This window comes from Camellia sinensis, chromosome 3 (assembly GCF_055761805.1).
Source record: "Camellia sinensis isolate YWXY chromosome 3, ASM5576180v1, whole genome shotgun sequence".
Taxonomy (NCBI): Eukaryota; Viridiplantae; Streptophyta; class Magnoliopsida; order Ericales; family Theaceae; genus Camellia; species Camellia sinensis.
This window is the reverse complement of record NC_138963.1, coordinates 179,019,082-179,046,266: the sequence shown is the minus strand read 5'-3', so window position 1 is coordinate 179,046,266 and position 27,185 is coordinate 179,019,082. Positions and strand designations below refer to the sequence as shown.

The 27,185-nt window shown below is 38.2% G+C and overlaps 2 protein-coding genes and 1 long non-coding RNA gene across 3 annotated transcripts; 2 read left to right on the top strand and 1 right to left on the bottom strand.

The window, feature by feature from the left end:
• The first annotated feature begins 2,112 nt into the window (after nucleotides 1–2,112).
• LOC114296331 (uncharacterized) lies at nucleotides 2,113–4,792 on the top strand. The gene is made up of 3 exons (XM_082921562.1): nucleotides 2,113–2,172; nucleotides 2,255–2,333; nucleotides 3,648–4,792. The coding sequence occupies exons 2-3, from the start codon at nucleotides 2,283–2,285 to the stop codon at nucleotides 3,834–3,836; spliced, it is 240 nt and encodes a 79-aa protein (XP_082777688.1). The 5' UTR covers nucleotides 2,113–2,172; nucleotides 2,255–2,282; the 3' UTR covers nucleotides 3,837–4,792.
• A 930-nt stretch (nucleotides 4,793–5,722) lies between these two features.
• Nucleotides 5,723–11,151, bottom strand: LOC114279411 (protein DOWNSTREAM OF FLC). The gene is made up of 2 exons (XM_028221649.2): nucleotides 10,761–11,151; nucleotides 5,723–6,199 (listed from the first exon to the last, which is right to left on the bottom strand). Exons 1-2 carry the CDS (start codon nucleotides 10,945–10,947, stop codon nucleotides 5,871–5,873), a joined length of 516 nt encoding a protein of 171 aa, XP_028077450.2. The 5' UTR covers nucleotides 10,948–11,151; the 3' UTR covers nucleotides 5,723–5,870.
• On the top strand, nucleotides 6,194–8,003 carry LOC145822945 (uncharacterized). Its single transcript, XR_014364815.1, has 2 exons — nucleotides 6,194–6,383; nucleotides 7,336–8,003. It is a non-coding gene; the product is annotated as an uncharacterized LOC145822945 (long non-coding RNA).
• Nucleotides 11,152–27,185: the final 16,034 nt, after the last annotated feature.

Genomic DNA, 27,185 nt, shown 5'->3' with positions numbered 1-27,185 from the left:
GATGAAGTGACCAGTATTGGGTCAAGTTGTTTATTATTGTTATATACTATCTTTGGGTAAAAAAAAAAAAAAAAACCTGTTTTCAAGTTTGTGCCTAATTTCGGGGACGAAATTCTTTGAAGGGGGGGAGGTTATAGCGACCCCGGTCTTTTCCCATTTAATTATTGTATCCGGACTGTTCCGTAGATTCTGTCAGTGTATAATGGTTGTTGTTGTTATTCCTTTTTTTCTCTTTTGGAATTATAGGATGTGTTGGGCAGGTTTGTTTCAGGTTGGTTGGGTTTAGAAACCAAGTGTTGCTGTCCAGGTTTTTGGTTCTTCGCTCGAGCGAGGAGTTGTTCGCTCGAGCGAGAGGTAGTGTTTGATTTGGACCTGTAGCTGTGCATTCTTGGCTCGAGCGAGCTTTTCTTCGCTCGAGCGAGTTAGTTCATCCTTCGCTCGAGCTATAGTTCCTTCGCTCGAGCGTGTGTCTGGGTTCAGACCTGAGGGTTTGAGTTTTTCGCTCGACCGAGCTTTCTTTCGCTCGACCGAGCATTTGAGTTGTTGGCTCGAGCAAGGCTTCCTTGGCTCGAGCGTAGTTTCTCTGTGTCTGGTCGCTCGAGCGACCAAGTCTTCGCTCGAGCGAGCCTGTCCAGTTTATATACACAGCAGCGGGATTTGATCAGTCTTTTTCATATTCTTTTGATTCAAAACCCCAGGTTCGACTTCTCTCTCTCCCTACTCACCTTCTTTCTTAGATTTGATCCACTTAGGGTGTGTTTCTACCCTAGATCCTTCATTAAAAAGATAGAGTGAGGCAAGGGCTACCATTTAATCTGAGCATTTGACGATTTGGAGCACTTTGGTATTTTGGGCACTCATCTCTTTCTTCACCTTTTTGGGTTGTTTTCTTTGAGGTAGGGATTTCCTACTCCATTTTATAGGTTATGTTCTAAGTTTTGGTATTTTAATATGTTGGGAATACTTTGGTAAATTTTGGGAAAAACCTTAGTTGAATTATTGAATTGATTTGTATAAGTAATTCATGAAATTGGGAAAAGATGGTTAAATTCATGGAATTGGGGAATTCATTGATTAAATGGCATAATTGGATAATTTGAATCATTTGTCTATTGAATTGTGGACATAGTTATTTTCAGTTTAGAAATAACTGTTTTGGGCTATCGGTGGAGGATAGTCATGATTGTTGTAGACATTGCATGTGGATTAGGAATAACTGGAACTAATCACATTGGATAAATCATTAATTTATACGTGTGGCATTGATACAGAAAATACGTGTATTGATTGAGCATTGCATTTGCATACATTGTTTGTGTGTGGGAGGAGATAGGGGATGTACTCCACGGTTTAGGGGAAGATAGGGGATGGACCTCTAAACCGGATTTTGTTTGGGAGGAGATAGGGGATGGACTCCATTAGCATCACTTTTATGTGTGCTTATTTATATAGAAGTGTTTTATTGATACAACACTAAAATGTGTATCAATCTGGAAGTATGAAGTGTTTGATTTGAGCTTGAGTCTCATTTGTTAGTTGATATTGGAAGGATGTGAATATGATATATGTGATTCACAGTTGTAAGTTTGGCCAGGTTCTGGGCCATGTTGATAAAATTGGAAAGTAAAATGTATCTTAGACAATAGTGTCATGAAACTGTAAAATAAAGTAATTGATTATCTTGGTTAACCATCTGTTGAATGCTATTGCTTTATTCATTGCTTATATGTGGTTTAGTATATTTCTACTGGGCTGTGGCTCACCCTTTATGGGAACATCATTTTCAGGTTCAGGTGATAAACTACCTCCAAGGAATTAGCTTGGGAGGGTTTGGCTTCTGGATTGAAGAAGACAACTTTTACTTAACTGTCTTAAATTATTAGTACATGTAAACATTCAAGCCTAGGGCTTTTCTTGTATTGAGTTAGAACTCATATTTTTGTATCCAAGTGTTGGCTTGGAAAGATGTAAGCCTGTAGGGCATTTTATTCGATGATACATGTAATGCTTTATTTTGTAATACTCTGATGAATGAATTAATAGATTATCTTCTTTAAATAATGAATGTCAATGATATATATAATGGGTTAATTTTGAGGGCGTTACACTTATTCAGGAGCACCAGGCTGATTTTGTTCGCCTGATCAATGAACCTGTTGAAGGTGGAGAGGGGTATGTTCTCTGGTTGGTTATATTCATTTAAATGATAGTTATGAATGTTCACGGTCCTAATTTGCTGTTAATATGTTATCAGTAACGTACTGGGACAGCTTGCTGCAGCAATGCCACAGTCTGTAACAGTTACACCTGAGGAGCGTGAAGCCATAGAACGTGTAAGTATTGCCTTTTCCTAATTTTTATTTGAATTTAGATGTGTTTAGTGTGGTGGTCTTGAAGTGATCTTTTGATAGGGGTTTTTTTCCCAATACCTATGAATTCTATTGGATCCATAACTATACATTGGAAGACTCCTTTGGATCTCCTAGAAATATATCCATCCCTGACCCCTCACATCAATTCCATGATCCTCTTAATCCTTTCTCATTCGAGTCCAACATCTGTTGGAATTGATACTTTGGATCCAGTTAGATAATATTTTGTAAATTTTAATTTTTCGTCAATTGTCCTTTATGTAAGCCACTTTATTTATTTGCATTTTTTTTGTCCAACTCATGTTTTTTGTTGTTCAAAAGTTTGACTTTTGTATTAGAAGCTTGCTCTATTATTAGAATCTTGCAGTTTGCGATTCAGGTCATGATTCGATTTGCAATTCATGCATATATTGATACAAATCTATGGGTGAATCTATTATTAGAATCTTAATTGAATGTTTTGGTGGTCATAGGTTATGTTAAAGGAATAGTTTTGGTGGATATAGCAACCATGGTTTAAAGGAATATTATGAAAATAGACAAAGTTTGATTTTTTTATTTTGTATTCAAACAATCTGCCTTATTTTTACAATCTGCTTTATTTTTGTATTCAAACAATCTGCTCTATTTTTATTTTGTATATGGAAAGTATTTTTTCTGAGTTCTGAGGTACGGAGATAAATAAGGATTATAAGATTTACGTGGTGTGAATGTAACTGATTTTTGTGTTTGGAAAAAACTCTGGGAATCTTGAATTCCCTCTAAATGGGCAGTATTCGTGTGGAAGTGTCTTCATAATATAGTATCTGTGAGATGATAGTTAAAGATAAGAGATATTCCCAATCCAGTGTGATTGATTTGCGAATGCGGCCGAAACCATTGAACATCTCTTTTTTCAATGTCATGTATCACAAAGAATTTGGAGAGGTACTTCTAGGGGCTTGGACTTTACCTGTGGCCACCCAGTTTGCTTTAAACATGGTGGATCAATTGGGTTACAATGATTAAAGAAGAGGACATGATTGTTCAATCTATTGCCTTGCTATGGGCAATTTGGAGGCAGCGAAATAGTGTGGTCTTCCATAATGAAAAGATGACAATAGAGCAGAACTATTTCAATTGCTAATGAGATTCATCAACATTGGACTAACTGTGCATTCATGTTTTCCAATGATAATATCTTAGAATGTCTTACTGATATCTTTGGAAAAAGATGGAAATACAGAGAATTGTGGTCTTCTTGCTAATAACCTATCTTTAAATTCTGTTTTCCAGTTATATACATGTGTGGTAGATGGAGCATGGAAGTGCAAAAATGGAGAGGCAGGAATAGCATGGGTCTGTTTCAATGAAAATCAAGACATTGTCTATCAACAAGCTGATTGTCTATCAATGAAAATCAAGACATTGCAGAATCCATTTTTAAGAAGTAAAACATGCTTTGGGAATTTTGAATTTTTATGAGCAGATGTTTTGAAGATGTTTTTATAAAAATGGAGTGCAGTAATTTTGAATTCAAAATTTTTTATAAAAACATCTGTAATTTTGATTTTACAGATGTAATTTTGAGCAGATGTTTTGAACAAAAATGGAGTAATTTTGAACAAAAATGGAGCAGGTGTAATTACTGCACTCAATTTTGATGATGTTTTTGTAAAATTACTGCACTCCATCTCATTAATTTTTGATTTCAAAATTTTAATTTTTGAATTCAAAACATCTGTTTTATAAAAATTCAGAATCCATTAATTCAAAATTTTGAAGTAATATTACTTTGAGAATTTTGAATTTTTACAAAACATCTGCTCATTTTTAAAACATCTGATCAAAAATTACTGCACTCCATGTAATATTCATTTTTATAAAACATGTTTTTATAAGAAGTAAAAATTACTTATGTTCAAAATTACATCTGTTTATAAAAGTATGTTTAAAGCATCTTTATAATGAGCATCTGTTTATAACATATGTTTTTGAGATGATAAGTAATATCTCAAAGCATCTTTATAAAACATATTTTTGTAATCTGTCAATAAATAAAAATTTATTAGTGACAACATTTTTAAAGTAGAAAAATTGTCAGTAAATCCAATTTGAGGGGTGCATTAAGTATTAGATCCAAGCTTTGGTCTTTGTTGTTTATAAAGACTCATGTTTGTTTTTCTTATGTAGTTAGAATTTGATTGGCAGCAGTAATACTAACTGGTGTGTATTTTAATTTTAATTTTTTTTAAATTACAGAGTACTGGTTGGTATGCATTATTAGATATTTATTATTATTATTTTTTTATATTTGATTTGTTTTGAATTGTAGAGTGTAGTCTATTAAATATATTTTTATAATTGCATTTTTATCTTAAATTTAAATAGTGTTGCGATTACAATTATATTATAATCCTAACATTATTTACATCGTGCCTTCAGGCACGGGCATACGCTAGTATATATATGTATTAGATAAATTACAAATACATACTTTCAAATTTGCTTAAAATACGATTTGTCTCTTATAATTCTAAAAATTATATTCTATCCCATGAAATTTTTAATTTCATAACAAATGACTTATTTTATTAATAAATCATTAAGTTAATTAATAATTTTAATAATGTCCGAAATTTATTTCAATTAATAATTTAGGTAATTTTATCATTATATAGGAGAGTAGTTACGAATTTCATTTTTCAGTAAATTCTATTAAATAAAAATTCAAACAAAAAAGTATTTATAATTTTTTAAACTATAATTTTAAACTATAAAAGATAATACGTATTTTAAATAAATCTTAAAAGGGATATGTTTCTGCCTTTCTAATAGTTAAGGCGCAACACCCTCTACAAAAAATGAAGGTGCAAAAGGGTTGTGTCAAAAACAATTTGGTTTCAGAATTCGTATTCAAAAATAAAAAAAAGAAAAATAACAAAGACTTTTCCAGATCCTTCATTTCCATTTTAACCAAAAAAAAAAAAAAATTATGAAAAAGAGCTCCATCCGCAAATGTCGCCATTACATATTTTCCGCTTTTATATGTTTCTTATATTGCCTATTATTTATTTTGTAAGCATATGAAACTCCTTAGAAGAAGGGCAAATATCCCGTATAAATGGAAAATGAGAAAGTAATTAATCAGTAGATTGTCGGTGAGAAAAGTTCCTTCCAATCACAGTTTTTCTCATATTAAAATACACTTCTCACTTCCATTCTATTGATTTGCATTTATTTTTCTCATTTATCATTTATTTATTTTTTTCTTCTTCTTAAAATTGGGTTTGAGCTATAAATTTAAATAAAAATAATCTCTCTGCAAATTTCAAAGAAACATATAGACAAGCGCATATGAACACACAAAGTTTAATCAATTCACTCCAGTTACTTTATAATCAATTCACTCCAGTTACTTCATATAAATAAAATAAAATAAAAATCTCATCAAAATAAATATAACAATATCATAGACGACGTGTAGCAAAGATCAATGTTCAGAACCATGAACAGCATTTACTCTTCGGACTCCTGCTCGTATTGCTGGAGCAGTTGCTTGCACCCGGACATGCGCTGATCCCTCATAAAGCCCATTGCATTGGCGAAACGGTTGTTTGAAGCAATCCCATTGTTTCGGGTAAGTATCACACGAGCACGGTCACGCCCTGGATCTGCCGTTGCACAGTCTCTCTGTGGGCTGCTAACTAGCATGGCATCACAGAGCTGGTTGCCATGGTCCTCTTTGATCATGATCTTGTACTTTCCGGTTGAGTCTGTTGTTCCATCAATGCTGTATAAGAGTTTGTGTGTGTCCCTGTCTTTGCATTCGATTTTAACCTTGGCACCTATTTCACAGACGTAACTAGAATCATAAATAACTGCCCATGGCTTCTGAGAATACATTGACAGCAATGACTAATTCTCATGACAAATAGGCTTTCCTTTGTTCTCATAAAAACCTATGGGTTCACAAAATGTTTCAATCATATTATTGCTTTTCTAATCAGAACATCTGAAAATCATATATATGCAAGCACCCTAGTCCTTACCTAGGAAGCACGGATACAGATGCGGGATACGGATACGATACGATACGGATACGGCGATACGGAAAAATTTGAAAAACTAAGATACGAGTACAGCAGGGATACGTTCGTAAAAATATTATTTTTACAATTTTTAGTAATGCAGTATGCATAAAAATAAAACCTATAACAAAAGACAATTTAATAAAGAAGAAAGATTCCTATAAAACTAAGAGTCTTCAAGATCAATAGCTTCAACTTGTTCTCCTTCATCAGTGAATATCACAGGACTTTAGCTAAAGCCAAAAAATCATTATTAAATAAAAATTTCAGCAAATATACTTTTTTAAGTCATCAATGATAACCTAGGAAGCACAGATACAGATATGACGATATCTCAAAATTTGAAAAAGTATGATACAGGTACGGGTACGTTCGTAAAAAAAATATATTTTTATAATTTTAATAATGTAATATGCATGAAAATAAAACTTAAAGTAAATTAATAAATAAAGTGAGATTCCTATTAACTTAAAAGTCTTCAAACATTCATAAAACATCCAAAACTAAAAACAAAAGCAAATGCAAATTAAACATCATCCTTACATGCCAACACCAAAAAAAGAATGAGAGCAAAGACAATAAACGCGAGAGAGTGAGAAAGCGAGAGAAAAGTGAGAGAGATAATAAGGATACATCAATTTGACAAATTCTATTACTTTAACTCTTACTATATTCCTCTTATCAAAGAACTAAACAAAATATTATAAGTAATATGTAACTTCGAGTATCCGATACTTCAAAATTAAGTATCTGATACTTCAAAATTAATTAAGAAGTATCCGATACTTTTAAGAAGTATATGATATGTATCCGCGAGTATCCAAGGAGTATCGGTATCCGATAAGTATCCGATACGGATACGTCTCCCTTTTTGAAGTATCCGTGCTTCATAGGTCCTTACCCTGCATAATCTCTACCTCCATTGTTTTATTATCAATTTCTCTCTCAATAAAGAATTTGGTGATAACGTTAAAAGGACTCAATGACACAATTTCAATTATTTTGTAGTCAAATCTAAATACGTTAGTTCACTAGATAATTTTATACCAATTCTTGTAAGGAGAAAAATATAAAAGTTCACTTCTTAAACACATTTTATAGAACGTGTGATGTGTTAAAAAGGTAATTAGTTGATAAATAGAAAATATTTAATTATCACTTAATTTTTTTTTTGACACATTTAGAAAGTAAGTCTAACTTTTGAACCTGAATAGTAATGCTCTTTTTGTAATTTTTTGAGTTGGTTACCTCACTCATCACACTAGAATAATGCCTAACCGAAAAAGAGAAACACAATAAGTATAGGCCTACACAATCAGGCAACCTGCTTTTTTTAATTATCAACTTTTAACTAATAATAAGTTAAACCAAAGAACAAAAACATATCAGCGAATGAAGTGTAATTACTGTATTAGACAAATTGTTTGAACGAGCAGGATGATGACGGATTATAATAGAATACATTATTAGTCCTAAATAAATAGGACTTAGGCTATTTAGTTAGAAATGATATATATCTAACTATTAATTTAACCTCTAATTTTCTAAGCAAGCGATGAATTAATAAACTTATTAAATATGAAATTCAATCTAACACCTCAATCACATGAAACAAACCCCCCCCCCCCCCCAACACGGTACCTGTCAATTAGGCCAGTTAGGCCACCGGACTTTTAATAATGTTATTTTAATCAAACACTTTTACTAAAAAAAAAGAAAAAAAAACCTATATAGGCCTAAAAATAAAGCTGATTTGAGTTCATATGTTTAAATCATAATTAAAAAAAAAAAAAAAGTGAAGCCTCGTATAAATGTTTGTTTGTTTATTTATTTATTTATTTTCTCCTATATTTGTACTGGTATCAAATAAATAAATATTTGTACCTGCGCTAGAATGTTCTAAATAAAAAATATATATATATATATATATTTTGGGTTTTTGGGTTTGGATTCTAATATAAATGGATTAAATATTTGTTCACTACAAGAAAAAACACCTTTGGCGATTAAATTTTTAGTCGCCAAAGGTCCTATTTTAGTCGCCAAATATCAAAATTTCACTTTTCCCGACTAAAAAGTTTAGTCGCCCGTGTTGTCGCCAATAAACGGTCGCGAATGCCTTCGGCGACTAAAACACTGTTAGTCGCCAATATATATGTCTTCAGCGACAAAAGATTTCGTCGCCAATAGTCAATTTCTTTATTGGAAATTATACCTTTGCCGACTAAACTGTTAGTCGCCAATAGTTCATTTTTATTTTATTATTTATACCTTTGGCGACCATTCACTTTAGTCGCTGAAAGTATTTTTAGAAATTTTTTTTTTTTTGCCTTCGCTGCTCCCAACAGGTTTCGAACTTGCGACGTCCCTTTGCACACGCGAAACCCTTTGCACAACACTCCATCCACTATGCCAGTACATCATCACATGATCATATATGCAATATATATTATTTATATACTATATTAACCGCAATTAATACAAAATAATATTTATAAATATAATTTTTTTAATTGAATATAATTTTTGTCAAAAAATAAATTATTTACTAAAAAAAAATTAGGCGACTTTTGGCGACTAAAACCATTTTTTAGTCGCTAATTGTATTATTTTGGGCTACTAATTATTTATTTGTCGCTAAAAAAAAAGTTCTCAACTAAAAATCAGCACTTTTGGCGACTAAACAGAAATTTCGTCGCCAAAACCACTACTTTGGGCGACTAAAATGGATTTTCGTCGGCAAAACCCCCACTTTCAGCGACTAAATTGTTTTTAGTCGGCAAAACTGCTATAATCAGCGACTAAACCTGTTTTTAGTCGCCAAAACCATACCTTTTCGCTACTAAATTATTTTAGTCGCTAAAAACCGTGACTTTTGGTTACTAAACAAACTTTAGTCGCTGAAAACCCTATATTAGGCGGCAAAACTTCCTTTTAGTCGCTAAAAACATGCTGTTCGGCTACTAGACCCTTTTAGTCGCTAAAAACCTGCTTTTCGGCGACAAATTCCAATTTAGTCGCCATTTCATGCACTTTTAGCGACGAAATTTCATGTTTTGGTCGCCATTTCTGTTTTTTGTTGCAGTGGTTCCACCAATATGACATTTCTTCTACCCAAAAGCCATTATAAAAACTTAATTAACAAATGGATTAAAAATATTATCAATTGAAAAAGTATATTAGAAAAACTTTACTCTAATTAATTAGTACTTTTGCATTTTGAAAATTAAGAAAAATCAAAATTAAATAAAAAATTTATTACTATTTAAAAATTTAAACAAACAGTAGTTAGTAATTGGGATGCCCCTTCAAAGATACACATACATGCATGAATTTATACTAGGATCAATGATGAATGTATGCAGATTTGGTGGTGCTATATGTACCCATTGGTATATTAATTAATATATCGATATATATTATGGACTATTTTGAAAAGATAATTAAAAGCAATCTTCTAACTTTTACCCATTTTGAGTCACATTATTTTTCACAACTTTCACAAGTTTTTTCAGAAAAAATAAAAAAAATAAAAAAAATTAATTTTTAACCATCTTTCCAAAACAACTCATAACCATCTTTCCAAAATAACTCATATTATTACTTACTGACCTCACCCATTTTATACTAATTGATATACTAATTAATACATATAGCATTATTCATGTAGATTAGGTATGGACATTTGTTAGGCAAGGTTGTGTTTGGATTGGTTTGATACTATATAATTAGAGATTTTGTGTTTACCAGCCCGACCATAACATCGGGCCTCTATATTTGCCCAAACTCAACCCAAAAAATAATTATAATTCTCAAGTTCACCCATTATGCTATATGTTAATTTTTTTTTCAAAATATTCCATAATTAAATTTAATTATACATTATATTTTTTAAATAAATATATTAATAATATTATAAATTAAAGAATTTTGCATATAAATTAAAAAATTTCTTAAATAAATACAATCAAATATCACAATAAACGTGAAATTTAATAAATTAACAAAAATAAAATTTAAATCTTAACAAATATATATATATATATATATATTAATACATTACAATTAATTTAATAATGACGGAGCCAGAAAAAATATAACTCTCAAGTCCATTCCATTAATATATTGGGGTTGAAAATGACCCGACCTGATGAGCTAAAATAATCTTTCTATGCCTTTAAAAAAAACAAAAAGACCGATGTCCACCCCATTGCAGATACATTTTATAATCCCAAGAGTACGGAAATTAATGGAAAACGAGCAGAAGAGAAATGAAAAGGCAATAAGGACAGGAGTGATAAGAGGAAGTTTAGTATACCGGGAATGGGGGTTGTGGCGTTGGTCTCGTACCCGGCACGGCATGTGTCGCAGTACACTCTACCCTCCACGATTAACGGATTCGCCACCGGCCGATTAGCGCTAACTAGCGCCGGCAGTATACAGAGTGCCACCATCAACATCATTCTTGCCATTGTTGCTTCCTTCTCTTTCTTCAACAACATCATATATCTATATATATATATATACAGAGAGAGAGAGAGAGAGAGAGAGAGTAAAGTGAAAGTAAAAAAGTGTGAATTGTGTGTGGACTGTGGAGGAAAGAAAATGGAGGAGAAAAGAGATGTTGGTGAGGGAGGGTTGAATTTGGTGCGCTCAGCACGCGTCCAGCTTAGCTTTTTGGAAGTTGCATCATTCCAATCAGGAGTCACCGCGTTAATCAAGGGTCAACGAAAGGAGTGCTTTGTTTGGAAAGAGTTAAGGCAATTGTAGATAACGTAAAGACATACCTAAAGATTTCAAAAAAATTTATTAAAATTTTTATTTATGTCATATGAATATATGAATGGTCCAGCTTGCAGCTGGTCTCAATCAAGATTGGACCCGTTCAGTTTGGTTTATAGAGTTTATGTTTTGGGTCCGTTTTGATAATTTGAATCGTTAATATGTAGAACTCGTTGAGTACTACATGTCTGTAAAAAATCACGTTGATCGGATATCAATAGTTATGTGATCAAAATAATTTTGTATAAAAAAAATGGACGGTGAAAAAATTAACAGTTGATAAAAAACTGTATTGTTCACATAGCTATTGATATCCAATCAACGTGATTTTTTACAGACATATAGTACTCGACGATTTCTACACATTGAATAGTTCAGATTATCAAAACGAGACCCGTGGTAGACCTCCATGAGCCCAATAACACAATCTAATTCAATCTTACACTGGAACAAAGCGACTCGATGAGTCTTATATGAATTCTATGTGAGATATTTATTATAATTTTTATTTTTTTTTCACTTTAAATAAATATGACAACTGTAGAGGAGCTAATATGAGTACAGCTGCCATGGCAATGTCGGAGGAGGTTTCATTGGGATTTGAAAAGGTTGCGTAAAGTGACAACTGTAAGGATCGGATCGGATGTGCTCCATTCTACCGCTCTGGTTCAGTGCGTATTTTCTGAACATCGCGTATTTGGTTAATTTTTTGTTTTAAAATTGTTATTCAAAATTAAAATTTTAATTTAATTTTTAAGTTTAATAATGCAGTAGTTAATTAAAATATTAAAAATAATACTCTTTTATATTTTTTTTAATTATCAACCAATCATTTTATTTAAATATTTTGAGTTTAAAAAGTAAGTTTATATATTATTTTTTTTATAAATAGAATATTCTTGATCAATTTACACCATATTAATGATTAAATTTTTTTTACACTTGTTTCACCTTCCTAAGTGTCTATGATCCTATATGTTTGTCTGACGGATTAGGTTAGATAAGATTATTATTGAAATGATAGTTAGTAAATAAATTATTAATGCGAGGATTGTTAATGAGAAAATTAAGTAAAAGTATTTGTTTTGATGATAGTGTAATAGATGGTTAGTGATGAAATTGTTAAATTATTTTTATATATAAAAAAATATTTCTATATTAACAAAAAACTAAAACCAATATTAAAATAACAACAATGCTACAGGGCCCGAATTCCTCCGCCCCGAATGCCCCTAAACCACGAAACGACGTCGTTTCGTGGTTTTAATTTTTTTTTTTTTTTTTTCCAGCAGAAGAAGGAGACGAAGACGGAGAGGGGGAGGGGGAGACGAAGACGGAGGAGGGGGAGGGGGAGGGGGAGGGGGAGGAGGGGGACTGGAGGGGGCCTAAAAAATGGGCTGGAGGCGGAGGCGGGGGGCGCGGCGATCGGCGATGGCAGAGGCGGCGATCGGCGATGGCTGAGGCGACGAGCAGAGGCATGGCGAGCAGAGGCATGGCGGAGGCGACGGAGGCGGAGGCGCGGCGATCGGCGACGGATCGGAGACGGCGGCGACCCCTCTCCCTCTCCCTCTCCCTCTCCCTCTTTCTCTCCCTCTCCCTCTCTCTCTTCCTCCGCTTCCTCTGCGTCGAAAATGGCAGAAAAAAAAAAAAAAAAAAATTCGAGCCACATTCGAGCCAAGCCATTTCGGGCCCTCAATCATTTTTCTTAAAATAAATAGGTGCACTTGATAAAAAATATAAAATTAAAAAAATAAATTTTTTTATATAAAATAAACACAATCAATTCAGTGTTTTTCTAATCTTACTTAAAATTTAGCCAAGCTAATTTTTCTCCTAAGGGAGATTACTAAGCCCATCACATTATTAATCCCTCCTCGTAAATCATCACCAAACAAGATGTAGAGGGGACCCACACCTATACTAATCTAATCCAATCCCCTACCTTGCTAAAGAAACATGACCTAAGAGTTTTTGTATACTAACAAGGGAGTCAAACATAAAACCTTAAAGGCCCTGCTTGTTTGGGGTTATAGGAAGGGGATTGAGACTACTAATACCTTGTTTGTTTTGAGAGATGGCCTTGAGATTACTAATACCTTGGTATTACTAATACCCTTGGAAGGGGGATTCATAGTGAGGAGGTAGAGATGGTATTAGAAAAATAGTGAGGGGATTAGAAATTTTTTTATTTTTTATATATTGGGAAATTTTTTTTAAAATATTAATGTTTAATTTTTATATTTTTTTATTTATTTTATTATTTTATATAAAAATAATTTAACAATTTCTTACTATCAATCCCCTCACTATTAATCCCCTCCATTCTATTTCTAAATACAAACGGGGCCAAAAGTGCAAATCCTCAAATCCCAGCCTTATTAACCTGGCAAAACCTTGAGGTTAGCGTTGGTTAAGTGATGGCAAAAAAATGTCTTTCTAAAGTATTATTTAGGGGTTGTTTGGGATGACCTAAATAAGTGTACTTTTTATCTTTTTACGAAAAGATGTGCAGAAAAGTAGAGAGGTAATGCGATGAAAAAAGATAAAAAAATGAATTATTTTGATGTTGTCAAACTTGGCCTTAGTGCAGTACAACTATCAAATTTTGTTTCGTTTGAATTGAATGAATATCTTACATAAGATATTCATTTGGCTAATTTGGGCAGAGTAAAATTTGGCGGATCAAACATTATTTTATTTGGCATTTTCTAAATAAATGTATATATTTGGATCACATCATATCTTTACTTTTTTGAATATTTTTTCATAAAAAGTTAAAAATTACACTTATTTATATCATTCTAAACAATCTCTAAATATTGAAATTTAAAATATATTTTAATAGTAATAAAATTGTGAAAAAAATTAATTAACAAAAAATATATTATGTTTCTTTTATTGTCTTAATGATACCTGTTAGCAGATCATTTAAAAAAAAAAAAAAATGGCCACTACATCTTGAATACCATCATCGTTTCACTTTTTATATTTTTACACTAGGTTTTGCTATAAAAATAAAAATAAAAATAAAATAAAAATCCAAAAAGGATAACAATAGAAAAATTTTATTCATATATAAAATTTATACAAAAAATTTAATAGGAATAATATGGTAATACTATTGTTATAAATAAATACATCTTCAATAATAATTTATCATAAAATGAAATGTTTATATTAAATCAAATTATTATGTATAAATTTTTTATTTATAACATTATTCTAATAAATATATAGCTTTTCACATTTCGCACTTTAAAGTCCAAAATTCCAGGCGAATATGAACTGTTTTAGCGCCGCTGATTGATTTGTAAAATGAAAGATCTCTGAATGGATCACCCTGGGTCCAGGGGCATCAGTCATTGCCACTCATTCCGGTCCAATAGCAACAATTTGCGCCATTGATTGGTTTGTGAAAAGGGCAATTACTATTCAACTCTTAAAATTTAGGATAAATTATAAATATATTTTTTGAGATTTAATTAAAATATAAATTGTCTCTATAGTTTTAAAAATTACATTCTATTCTTTGAGATTTTTAATTTCATAACAAATCTTCCATTTTATTAATAAATTATCAAGTCAATTAACAGTTTTTAATGATGTTAGAAATATATTTCAATTAATAATTTAGGTAATTTTAATTTTATATAGGAGAGTAATTATAATTTTTTTTAGTTAATTTTGTTAAATAAAAAATTCTAATAAGGAGGTATTTGTAATTTTTCAAACCACAGGAGACAATCTGTATTTTAACCAAACCTCAGAGGATGTATTTGTAATTTATCCTAAGAGTTACTATAAATTCATCCTTTTTCAATTCATAAATTATTGAAAAATTATTTTCTATCACATTTTACATAAATTTCACACTACATAAATTAATTTTCACTATACAATCACTCCCCCAAAACAATTTGAGTGGATAAGTCTGAGTTAGCAAACTTTTCAAAAAATTAGACTCAATTTTTAAGCCCAATAATATATGAAATAATGTAGTAATCAATTAGGATATCTAAGTCAATACTCTCTCATATCTCCAATCATCAACCGATCATATAACTTATATATCATTAGGTCTAGAAAATATGTCTAAAATGTGAACTTGTACATCATTTTTCTTGTGGAAATGGTGAAAAAAAAAATTTAGAATTTAGTTTATTAGAGATTTTTGAGGGTCCCGTGGGACTCACCATTCGTCCCGTTTCAATTATTTGAACTATTTTATTTTGTAAAACTCTTAATATATATTTTTCATAAAAAAAAATTAACTCGATCTGATTATTGTAATATTTTCATTTTATTACATTTATCATTAAAAAAATAGATGGTCTATTTTCATAAATATATTTGCTGTTTATTTTTTCAAATATAAATGTAATAAAATAAAAAGATTATGATTATTGAATCGAATTAATTTTTTTTATAGATGATATATATTGAGGACTTATAAAATAAACGATTTAAATAATTGAAACGATTTAAATATTTGAAATGACCCAACTTAATTAGAGATGAGTAATTTTGAATTATGTAAATAGTCATGAATATGCCTCTGTAATTGGCTTTGGATTTCAAATACTATATATTATTTTATTTCCACCGAACAAACACTAGAGGAAAATAAGTTTTGCAAAACCATCCCACTTAAAAATAAAATAAAAATATTTATATATTTTAAAAGGTAAAATAGTTAAGATCACTAAAACATGACTCTATCTCCAATGACGTAGATTGTTCCATGTTAGTTATTAATTTATCTAAAATTAATCAATTAAAATTTAACCACTGTTATGACCATTTGCGTAAATTGAAGAATAATATTTTAAATATCTCCAACATTTTTCTTTTTTGAAAAATATTTTAACACACCATGTCATCTCATCCTAAGGACTGGGGAAATTATATTTCTACACATCTGATTAGCTCAAGGTACATACTTAATGAAATATTAATTTAATGATGATTATATTCTAAGTAAAATAACCATAATAGACATCCAGTAATACCCATAATATTATATAGAAAAATTCTCTCTATATATCTTTTAAGAACAAAAAAATCTCAATATACACATTTTAAATTAAAAAATTTAAATTCTAATTTTTTCATTGTTGTCAGTTAACCACTAGAACATAGTGACAAGTAGAAGCAACTTGATGGGAAATTTGGATCTAAATACGATCCACTTAGGATCTAAAAAATTTACAGTAACACAAGCAAAGAAAAAAAAAAATTCAGTCAATTTTTGCTCCTTACTCTGTGCAAATTCATTGTCTAGTAGCTTGAACATAAATTACTTGAGTAGAAAACAAAAACTCCCTTTCCCATTTAATTGTAAAAACATCAAAACTATTTGATGATACAGTTTGTGATGGTTGGATGGGTCGAACTGATCCACGCTCCTCAAGCATATGTCCGAATTACCATGCCCATCGGAAGACCTGCACAAGAGTTCAACGGGGAACGGGGAGTCCCCCAGCGAACCCTCCGACGAGCAAGTTAGAGAGAAAAGTGGAGAACGTAGATAGATTAGAGATAGAAAAGCTTAACCTTCTACATGTCTTCGACGCTTGCTTATATCCTTTGGTAATCATTATGTTGTCTCTTCCGACCTGTCACCTTGGCCGAAAGTCTATGCTGTAGCTTATCTTGTTCAGGGTGATGGCGTGTTGTCCTGACGGAGAGGGGTTATCGCAATAAATGTTGTGAGAGGGCCTCATTAATGGCGACGTGCAGTCGCAATAACTTTGCAGATCTTTGTCTGCTGATGTGGCTTGCCCTTTTCTTGCCATGTGTCTTGATGTCACTGGTTCTAATTGCTACATGGGGCTTCGACAGTGCTGGGCTTCAGCGTTTGAGATATGTGTTGGGCCCTAAATGGTGGGCTCTAATCTTTATGGGCTTACCCATGTCAGTAGTCTCTCATTCCCGAGTGCAGCTTTAGTCCAACGAATGAAATATTGAAGAGAATGAGGGCTGTGAAAGACCGGCAGGGTAAAGGCCGACCGAGCGGGGTGACCGACCATGCGGAAGGCCGACCACGAAGGGTGGCCGAGTGGAGGGACCGACCGTGCGGAAGGCCGACCGCGAAAGGTGGCCGAGTAGAAGGACTGACTGCTACAAGGCCTCGGGCCAGCAAGAAACTTGGGTCACTTTGCAAGCGGCGGTAGGAAGGGGTCTGGTGGTGGGGTTGCTGTCATCAATCAAGGGATGGAGGCCGCGATGGTTCTACATGTCCGCGAACGGGGGAGTGGGAGTGCACACGGTGTGGAGAGTGCCCACCAAGTCTGTGGAGCCAAAGCTGGGGGCCGCAGCGGGGGAGATGGTGAAAAAGGTGAAAGCATGGAGGGAGAAGGAGGGCGTTAAATGGGACGATCTCGTCCAGCCGTCCGCTTTGTTCGTCGCAGGACTGGGCCCTCAGCCTACTGGTGGAGATCTGGCACCGGCAGAACCAGAGGCTAGAAGGGAGGCGCAAGAGGCGGAGGATCGGATCATTTTTGCCAAAGCCCAAAAGTTCAAAGAAACGCAGTTAGGCCCGCCACCAAAACCGGTCGCGAGGGAAAGAATCCAACCGCGCCCCAAGCCGCTTGGGGAAAAAGACTTGGGCAGTTTTGAGCCGCGACCGCCCCCAGTTGATCCAGTGAAGGAGAGGGCAAACAAGGAGGGAGAGGCTCTGAAGAAGAAAAAGAAGAAGAAGAGGAGGGTTGCCCCTGAGGGGGCCTCAGATGCGCCTGGGTCGAAGAGGATGAGGGTTGACGGAGAGGTTACCCCCATGACAGAGGAGGCATGGGAGAAGGGAGTGAGGGTGACCTCAGAAAGGGTGGTTGCCCCAGAAGTGCAAGGGAACGAAGGTCAGGCAGGTCAGGAGGAAGAAGAGCATCTGAGTGCCAGGCCCAAGGCGCCAGTGGAGAGTGGGCCAGCTGACCCTAAGAAAGTGATGGAGCAGCAGCAAAAGGGGGGCCCTGCACCCCATGAAGGGGGGGTCAGGGTGAAGTATGCGATCTACCATGCTCCTGTAGTGTCTGGCCCAGCCAGGACAGCTGCAAATCTTCTTCTGGGGGTAGTGGACGAGGCAGCCATGCGCTCCGCGACCAAGTTCAATGAGGCTGAGCTGCTAAGAGGGCTGTGCTCTGCCCAAATGGAGGCGACCACCTTAGCAGGGGCTCTGTTGAGGAAGGTGGCGACGGCAAAAGGTGAAGTGAAACTGTTGAAGGCGAAGTTGGAGGAGGCGAAGGCCCAACTTGAAAATTTCAAGGAGAGCACAGGCTGGAGGAAAGCTGTGCGAAGTGTGTGTGCCAGGGGGTTGGAAAAGGCTGAGAAGGCGAAGAAGATGGAGGTGTTGACGATTGTGCAGCGCAATGTTGCCGCTCGAGCCCATGCTGAGCTGCTCGCGGTCAAGTTGGAGTTGGAGGACGAACGCCGCAAGGTAGTGTTGCTCGAGTTCCAACTGGCTGGCAAGCAGAAGAAGCTGAGGGATGCTCAAAATGTCTACACGGTCGCCACCGAGCAGTTTAAAGAGGCGATGACCAGTAATGAAGAACTGCGCGCCCAGCAGATCAAAGAAAAGGACGAAGCAGACCTGAAGATTGTTGGGCTGCACAAGGAGCTGGAAGATGAGCGTGCTAGGGCAATGGAGGAGAAGGTGAGATTGGAGAAGGAGTTGGAGGAAGAAAAAATCAAGGCAACCTCTGAAAGGCTAGCATACCCCGATCTGTGCGTCGCAACAGTAGAGCAGTTTAAAGTGTCTGCAGACTTTTAGATGGCCATCGATGCTGCTATTGCCAGCAACTTGGCGAGAAAGGGGGCTGGGGGGGCTGGTCCGTCGGGGACGACCGCTGGGAGCAGAAGCGAAGACGAAGTGATCCAGAGCTTCCAGTGGTCGGATTTCTACAAACACGAAATGGCTAAATTCTGGGACAGTGGCTGGAAGATGTTTAAGCGTAAAGCAGAAAAGCTGTTCCCAGACGTAGACTTTAGCAGTGTTAGAATTGACGAAGACGACATGGCCCAGACCCTCCTAGATGAAGGCATTGAAGAGGAAGATCTCGCCTCAAGCGAAGAAGAAGAGTGAGTGGAGTGGAGAAAATATGTACTTAGAGCTTTTTTTTTTTTTTTTTTTTTTTTGAATGGTTGTAATAAACTTATGTACAAGATTGTGAATAAATAAAATTTTGAGTCTTGTTTTCATGTTGTTGCTTTTGTTTGTGCATCTGAAATGAATGAGAATGGTGACTTGTATAAGGCTTATGTATAAATTATTGTGAAGCGCAAAATGTAAAGAAAACTCATTGTAAAGTGAGGTTTAAAACGTAAGGCAACTTCAATGCAGTGTGACTGGAAGGAAAACTCAATGTAAAGTGGAGTTTAACTTGTAAGAAAAATTCAATGCAGAGTGAAGCTTAACTTGTAAGAGTGTTAAAGATGCGAAGTTTTTGAATCCCAAACCAGCAAGGAAAAGTCTGATTTGGAAAACGTTGGACTAGAATTTGACTAAGTATGACCATTATGCCTACGATCATGAAGTTGTAATGGTGGCTCAGTCTGGCTGAGGCTTTTAGTGACTCGGTCTGGCCGAGCTCTTCATGCTCGGTCTGGCCAAGCTCTTCGTGCTCAGTCTGGCTGAGGCTTTTTGTGGCTCGGTCTGGCCGAGCTCTTCATGCTCAGTCTGGCTGAGGCTTTTCGTGCTCAGTCTAGCTGAGGCTCTTAGTGACTCGGTCTGGCTGAGCTCTTCATGCTCAGTCTGGCTGAGGCTTTTCGTGCTCAGTCTGGTTGAGGCTTTTCGTGCTCAGTCTGGCTGAGGCTCTTAGTGACTCGGTCTGGCCGAGCTCTTCATGCTCAGTCTGCTTGAGACTTTTTGTGCTCAGTTTGGCTGGGGCTTTAAGTGGCTTGGTCTGGCCGAGCTCTTCATGCTCAATCTGGCTGAGGCTTTTCGTGCTTAGTCTGGCTGAGGCTCTTAGTGACTCGGTTTGGCTGAGCTCTTCATGCTCAGTCTGGCTGAGGCTTTTCGTGCTTAGTCTGACTGAGGCTCTTAGTGACTCGGTCTGGCCGAGCTTTTCATACTCAGTCTGGCTAAGGCTTTTAGTGACTCGGTCTGGCCGAGCTCTTCATGCTCAGTCTGGCAGAGGCTTTTTGTGCTCAGTCTGGTTGAGGCTTTAAGTGGCTCGGTCTAGCCGAGTTCTTCATGCTCAGTCTGGCTGAGGCTGTAATCAAAGCGTTGTTGGAATACCACAGATAACTGAAATACAAGCTTGCTGTCATACAAAGTGTAGCCCATTGGATCATAAATTTACACCATATGAGAGGAGAATGAGAACAATAAAGTGTGCAAATGGCCAAAAAGGAAATACAGTAAAAGATTGATACAAGAATTGGACTTTTATTGAAAATAACGCTTCAAGTGCTCGGAGTTCCATGGGTGGGGGAGATCTCGACCTTCCATGTCCTGAAGTCGGTAGGTGCCTGGACGAGGTTTGGCTTTAACAACGTAAGGTCCTTCCCACTTGGCTGCCAGTTTGCCCTCAGTCGGATTTTTGGTGGCAAGAGTTACTTCTCGCAAAACAAGATCCCCCACGGCGAATTCCCTCGGTCTGACTTTGCGGTTGTAGTGTGTTCTCATTTTCTGTTGGTATGAGGCCCGTCTGATAGCGGTGGTTTCTCGGAGTTCTTCGATCAGATCTAGGTCTGCCCAACGCAGCTCTTCAGTTAGTTATGGATTTGGATGTAGAACCCTTGGGGTAGGTAGACCGATCTCCACTGGGATGACTGTCTCAGCACCGTATGTCAAGCGAAAGGGGGTCTCCCCCGTGGGAGTTCAGGCAGTAGTGCGGTAGGCCCAAAGTACATTCGGTAATTCCTCAGCCTAGAGTTTTTTAGCAGCTTCCAGTTTAGTTTTGATGATCTTCAGAAGAGAACGGTTGGTGACCTCAACTTGGCCATTGGCTTGGGGATGGCCTGGAGAGGAGAAGCATGGCTGGATTTGGAGCTCTACACAAAATTTCCTGAACTTGGCATTGTCAAATTGTTTACCGTTGTCGGCGACAATGGCTTGAGGAATGCCAAATCTGCAAACGACTGACTGCCAGATGAATCTGGTTGTGTTCCGCTCGGTAATTGTTGCAAGGGGTTCTGCTTCCACCCATTTAGTGAAGTAATCGATGGCGACAATGGCGAATTTGGTTTGGCCTTGGCCCATGGGCAATGGGCCGACCAGGTCGATTCCCCACTTGGCGAACGGGTAGGGATTGCAGAGTGTGATCAATTCTGTAGGAGGAGTATGGGGGATGTTGGCAAAGCGTTGGCACTTATCACATTTGAGCACGAAGTCTATCGCATCTTGATTAAGAGTGGGCCAAAAATAACCAGTACGAAGTATTTTGTGGGCTAGGGACCTGCCACCCGAATAATTGCCACATACACCCTCATGGGTTTCTCTCATCACATAAGTCGCTTGAGCAGGATTGAGGCATCTGAGGTATGGGCGTGAAAAGCCCCTCTTGTACAAAAGACCATCGACAAAAATGTAATTGGACGACCGGACCCTGACTTTAGCGGCCTGCTGTTTGTCATCTGGTAGTTCCCCCGTTGTCAAAAATAAAAAGATATCAGATGCCTAGGGGATAGCTTCATTTTGGAGGAAGTGGACCGCCTGCTGGTCGGAGGAGATGGCAGGGTCGGTCAGGTATTCGAGACGGACACCGTGGCTAAGATCTGACTGGTCTGCAGAGGCTAATTGAGACATCTCATCTGCCTTGGAGTTTTCCGTCCGAGGGATGTGCTGGATTTGGAAAGTATTGAAGAGACGAGCAAGGGGGAGTGAAAGATCCCTATAAGCCAGCATTGTGTCGTCCTTGGCATCGAATTCCCCCGTAATTTGTCCGATAATAAGCTGGGAGTCACTGAACACTCGGATATGGCTGACACCAATGTCTCTGGCTAGACGGAGACCTGCGATCAATGCCTCATACTCGGCCTCATTATTGCTTGCATCGAACAGGAAGCGGAGAGCGCATTTGAAATAACCACTATCAGGGGCGGTGAGGATGAGACCAGCTCCACTGCCTTCTTTGCGAGATGATCCGTCGACGTTGAGGGTCCAAAAGTGGGGATCTTCTGGCTCGATAGGGGTTGGTGGGGGTGGAGGAGTTGTGGTTGGGGTGAGGTTAGTGAATTCCAGGATGAAGTTAGCAACAACCTGTCCCTTAATTGCTGTCCGAGGCCGGTAGGAGATATCAAACTAACTGAGCTCGACCGACCATTGCATAAGCCTGCCGGAGAGCTCTGGTTGTTGCATTATCTTCTTCAACGGTTGGTCAGTGAGGACAACTATGGAATGGGTTTAGAAGTAAGGGCGGAGTCGTCTGGAGGCGGTGACCAAGGCCAAGGACATTTTTTCTAACAATGGGTAGTTCTGTTCCACCCCCCAAAGAGCCCGACTGATGTAGTAGACCGATCGCTGGACAGATCTGTCTTTCCTGACGAGTGCTGTACTGACTGCAGTGTGCGACATGGCTAAATAGAGAAAGAGGGGTTCGCCCGTGATGGCTTGAGAAAGTAGGGGGGGTTAGCCATGCACTGTTTCAACTGTTGAAAGGCCTCTTCAAATTCTGCCGTCCACTCAAAAGTTTGTCGAAGGACTTTGAAGAAGGGGAGGCACTTATCCGTTGCTTGGGAAATGAAGCGGTTGAGGGCGGCCACTCGGCCAATAAGCCTCTGAACCTCCTTGACCGTTCTGGGTGATTGCATTTCGATTAAGGCCTTGATCTTTTCAGGGTTAGCCTCGATGCCCCGCTGGCTGACCATGAACCCTAAAAACTTCTTAGATCCTACGCCGAAGGCACATTTTTTCGGATTGAGCTTCATCTAGTACTTTCGTAGGGTGGCAAAGGTTTCTCGCAGGTCGGCCAGATGATCGGTGGAGAGTTTGCTCTTGACCAACATGTCATCTCTGATGATGGAAGACGGCATTGACCAACCGTTGGTAAGTGGCCCCGACATTCTTTAACCCAAATGGCATCACACGGTAATGGTAGGTGCCTCGGTCGGTGATGAAGGAGGTGTGCTCTTGGTTAGATGGGTGTATCAAGATTTGGTTGTATCCAGAGAAGGCATCCATGAAGCTGAGCATTTGATGATCGGCCGTGGCGTCGACCAACAGATCTATGTGAAGGAGAGAGTAGCTGTCCTTGGGGCAAGCTCGGTTGAGGTCGGAGTAGTCGACACAGAGTCACCATTTTCCATTGTTTTTACGAACCAGAACCACATTCGACGGCCATCTGGGGTAGTCCACATTAGTGATAAACTGTGCCTCAAGGAGTTTGTCTACTTCAGAAGCAATAAGGTTATTGCGTTCCAGGTGAAAAATGCGCTGCTTCTGGCGGATAGGTCAAAAATGCGGCTCAACACTGAGACGGTAGCTGATGAATGAGGGATCAATTCCCGACATATCGGAGCGAGTCTAAGCAAACACGTCGTTGTGTTCAACCAGGAGGGTAGTGAGGTCGGCTTTGGCTTGGGGGGATAGTTGGCTGCCGATCTTGGTAGTTTTGGCAGGGTTGGTGGGGTCGACGAGGACTTCGACGAGCTCCTCCACTGGTTCCCCTTTGACCAGCTCGTTTTCATCTCTAACATCGAGCCCTTCATTGATCATAGCCTCCTTCAGCTTGACTTCTTTAAGTGAGGCGACATAACATTCTCTAGCCACGGTCTGCTCTCCCCTCATTGTTCCGACCCCAAGATCGGTGGGGAACTTGATGTCAAGGTGATAAGTGGATGTGATAGCTTGGAAAACATTTAGGGCAGTGCGGCCAAGGATAGGAAGAGGGGCAGTCAACAACAAGGAAGGTGAGTAACTTTGTGGTCTGCCGCGGGTACTCGCCAATTGTGATAGGAAGATCGATAGAGCCGATGGAGGTCACCCGGTCGCCAGTGAAACCGACCAAAGGGGTTTGGAGGGGAGACAGACTTTCTTTCCCAATCTTGAGCTGGCGGAAGCAATTGAGGAAGATGATGTCTGAAGAACTGCCGTTGTCGACGAGAACCCGTCTGACCTTGTAATTAGAGAGGAGAGCGGAGAGCGGAGAGCGGAGATGACGAGAGGGTCGTTATGGGGGTAACGGATGCCGTGCAGTCGGCGTCCGTAAAGGTGATAGGCTCGACCTACTGTCTGGGCTGTTTGGAGGGTCGGTCTAGTGTGACAACTTCTTTGTTTGAGTCCTGTCTTATTTTCCTGGGTTCTGCCCTCTGAGCCGAGCGAGATAGACCTCCACAAGCAAGCCCGCCAGTAATAACTCTGATTTCTCCAACAGGTGGGGTAGGGTTACGTTGTGCCCGGGGTTGCTGCGGAGGGCGGTCATGACCTTGGTTAGGTTGTGCTGGTTGTCGGGGAGGTGTGAGTCGGCGGTTGTTTTTGATGGGTTCAGTCTGTTACCTCTGCTGAGGACGAGTATCCGTGAATCGGCTGAGGTGTCCTTGACAAATCAGGCCCTCAACCTGATCTTTGAGGTTAACACACTCCTCGGTATTATAGCCGTGGTCCTGGTGAAAACGGCAATATTTGGACTGGTCCTTCCGATTGGAAGGAGTCCGTGATGGTTGGGGCCATTTTAGGGGGTAGTCTCGCTGGATCTGATGGAGGACTTGTTCCATGGGGGAATTAAGGGGTGTGTACCGCTCGAACTGACCGGGCGGTTGGACTGGTGTCGACCGGTTGGCTCGGGGGGGTCGGTCAGTATAATGCGGCATTTGGTTATTGTAGTGGGTGTTTCTGGCGTCTGAGTCTTTTCGCTTTTCTCGGGAGGTCAGGTTTTTTGTTGTAGGGTCTTGGCAAGCGGCTAGGGAATCTTCTACGTTCATGTATTTTTGGGCTTTGGAGAGTAGGGCTGCCATGGAGGTCGGGGGGTTTTTTGAGAGGGAGAAAAGGAAGTCAAATGACCGTAGTCCGGCTATGAAAGCCGTAAGGATGACTTTGTCATCATTTTTCGCTACCTGCAAGGCTTCGGTGTTGAAGCGGGTAACGAAACTGCGCAGCGACTCCCCCTCGGTCTGACGGATATTGAGGAGTTAGGTTGTTGGACGTTGCTGGCGTTAGGCTCCTATGAAATGGCTGAGGAAGGAGTCACTGAGGTGCTGGAAAGTGGAGACGGAGTCTGCTGGGAGTTGACTAAACCAAAGTCGAGCCGACCCCTTGAGTGTTACGGGGAAAGCCTGACACATGATCTCGTCGGGGAATGCATGGAGGATCATGAGGGTTCTGTAAGTCTCCAAGTGATCGACTGGGTCTGTTGTATCGTCAAAAGAGTGGATGGTGGGCATTTTGAACTTATGAGGGAGAGGTTTGTCTCTGATGGAGGCAACAAACGAGGAGTTGGCTGTGGTAGATGGTTTATGTTGTATGTTCTGCATGACCTCTTGGAGTTGGAGCTTCATGGCTTGGAGTTCTGCGTCCCAGAGAGGGATGTTGTCACCACCAGAGGGGAGTGGGGACTGGACGCTGCTGGCCTCCCCTTCAGGGGTTGGTGCCGAGATCGATGGCTGTGGACCCCGGGGTGGCAGGTTTATATCCGGGGGAGGGGGTTGCAAGCCTTCCCAGTTGGGTGGATTAGGCTACGGGATAGTATGGCTTGGGGCTCGTTCTTGGTTGGGGGATATTTGGAGGTGGTGGAGGGGGCATAGGAAGGTTTCTTTGGAGTAGAGCATTAATCAGGGCTTGGTTTTGCTCGGCTATGCGGTTAATGCTATTGGTAAGCTCGATGAAATATTATGGTGGGTTGTTTGGATTGGGGGGATCGGTCTGAGGGTCGACAACATTATGGTGAGAAGCCATGGATCTAGTCGTGACCATACACTTTGATGGGTAGTAGGAAAGGGTTATTGGGACAGGGTCTCCGGCGACAATGAGTACAACTGGCGTGCGGAGCAAAACTTTCCCACAGACGGCGCCAACTAATGATACAGTTTGTGATGGTTGGATGGGTCGAACTGATCCACGCTCCTCAAGCCTATGTCCGAATTACCAAGCCCATCGGAAGACCTGCACAAGAGTTCAACGGGGAACGGGGAGTCCTCCAGCGAACCCTCCGACGAGCAAGTTAGAGAAAGAAGTGGAGAACGTAGATAGATTAGAGATAGAAAAGCTTAACATTCTACATGTCTTCGACGTTTGCTTATATCCTTTGGTAATCATTACGTTGTCTCTTCCGACCTGTCATCTTAGCCGAAAGTCTATGCTGTAGCTTACCTTGTTCAGGGTGAGGGCGTGTTGTCCTGACGGAGAGGGGTTATCGCAATAAGTGCTGTGAGAGGGCCTTATTAATGGCGACATGTAGTGGCAATAACTTTGCAGATCTTTGTCTGCTGATGTGGCTTGCCCTTTTCTTGCCATGTGTCTTGATGTCACTGGTTCTATTATTTTTAAAATCAAAATGTCTATGTGTGATTGTAAAATAAAAGTTAAATGGAAGCTAACAAATGAAGATTTTCTTAATTATTTAAAATTAAGAAAATAAAAAAAAAATAGTATTGATTATAGGGCTTATCACTAAAAATCTTCTTTTACTTATATAAATAGGAGCATACGATTCACTTTATATAAGTGAAACAATTCACTTTTTCTTCTTTTCCCGATGTGGGATTATAAAATAAAAGTTAAATGAAAGCTAACCAATGGAGATTTCTTAATTGTTTAAAATTAAGAAATTTCAATAATTTATATAAATTGGAGCATAAAATTCACCTTATGTAAATGAAACAATTAGCCCATGAGAATTTTCCTAATTGTCTAAAATTAAGAAAATTCAATAATATTAAAATTAGGGTTTGGAGCTTCTAGAAGGCTTTCCCTTTAAAACTCCCTTTGTAAGATTATTTTATATAAGTGAAACAACTCCCTTTTTCTTTCTTTTTTCGATGTAGGATTGTAACACTTTATATAAATGAAACAACTCACTTTTTCTTTCTTTAA

Bases quoted from the DNA above. Each gene is read 5' to 3' on its own strand.
- LOC114279411 (XM_028221649.2), bottom strand. From the start codon at position 10,947: ATGATGTTGTTGAAGAAAGAGAAGGAAGCAACAATGGCAAGAATGATG. The intron at 6,200-10,760 runs GTATACTAAACT...TCTGTGAAATAG, and splicing joins CGCCACAACCCCCATTCCCG to GTGCCAAGGTTAAAATCGAA.
- LOC114296331 (XM_082921562.1), top strand. From the start codon at position 2,283: ATGCCACAGTCTGTAACAGTTACACCTGAGGAGCGTGAAGCCATAGAA. The intron at 2,334-3,647 runs GTAAGTATTGCC...TCTGTTTTCCAG, and splicing joins AGCGTGAAGCCATAGAACGT to TTATATACATGTGTGGTAGA.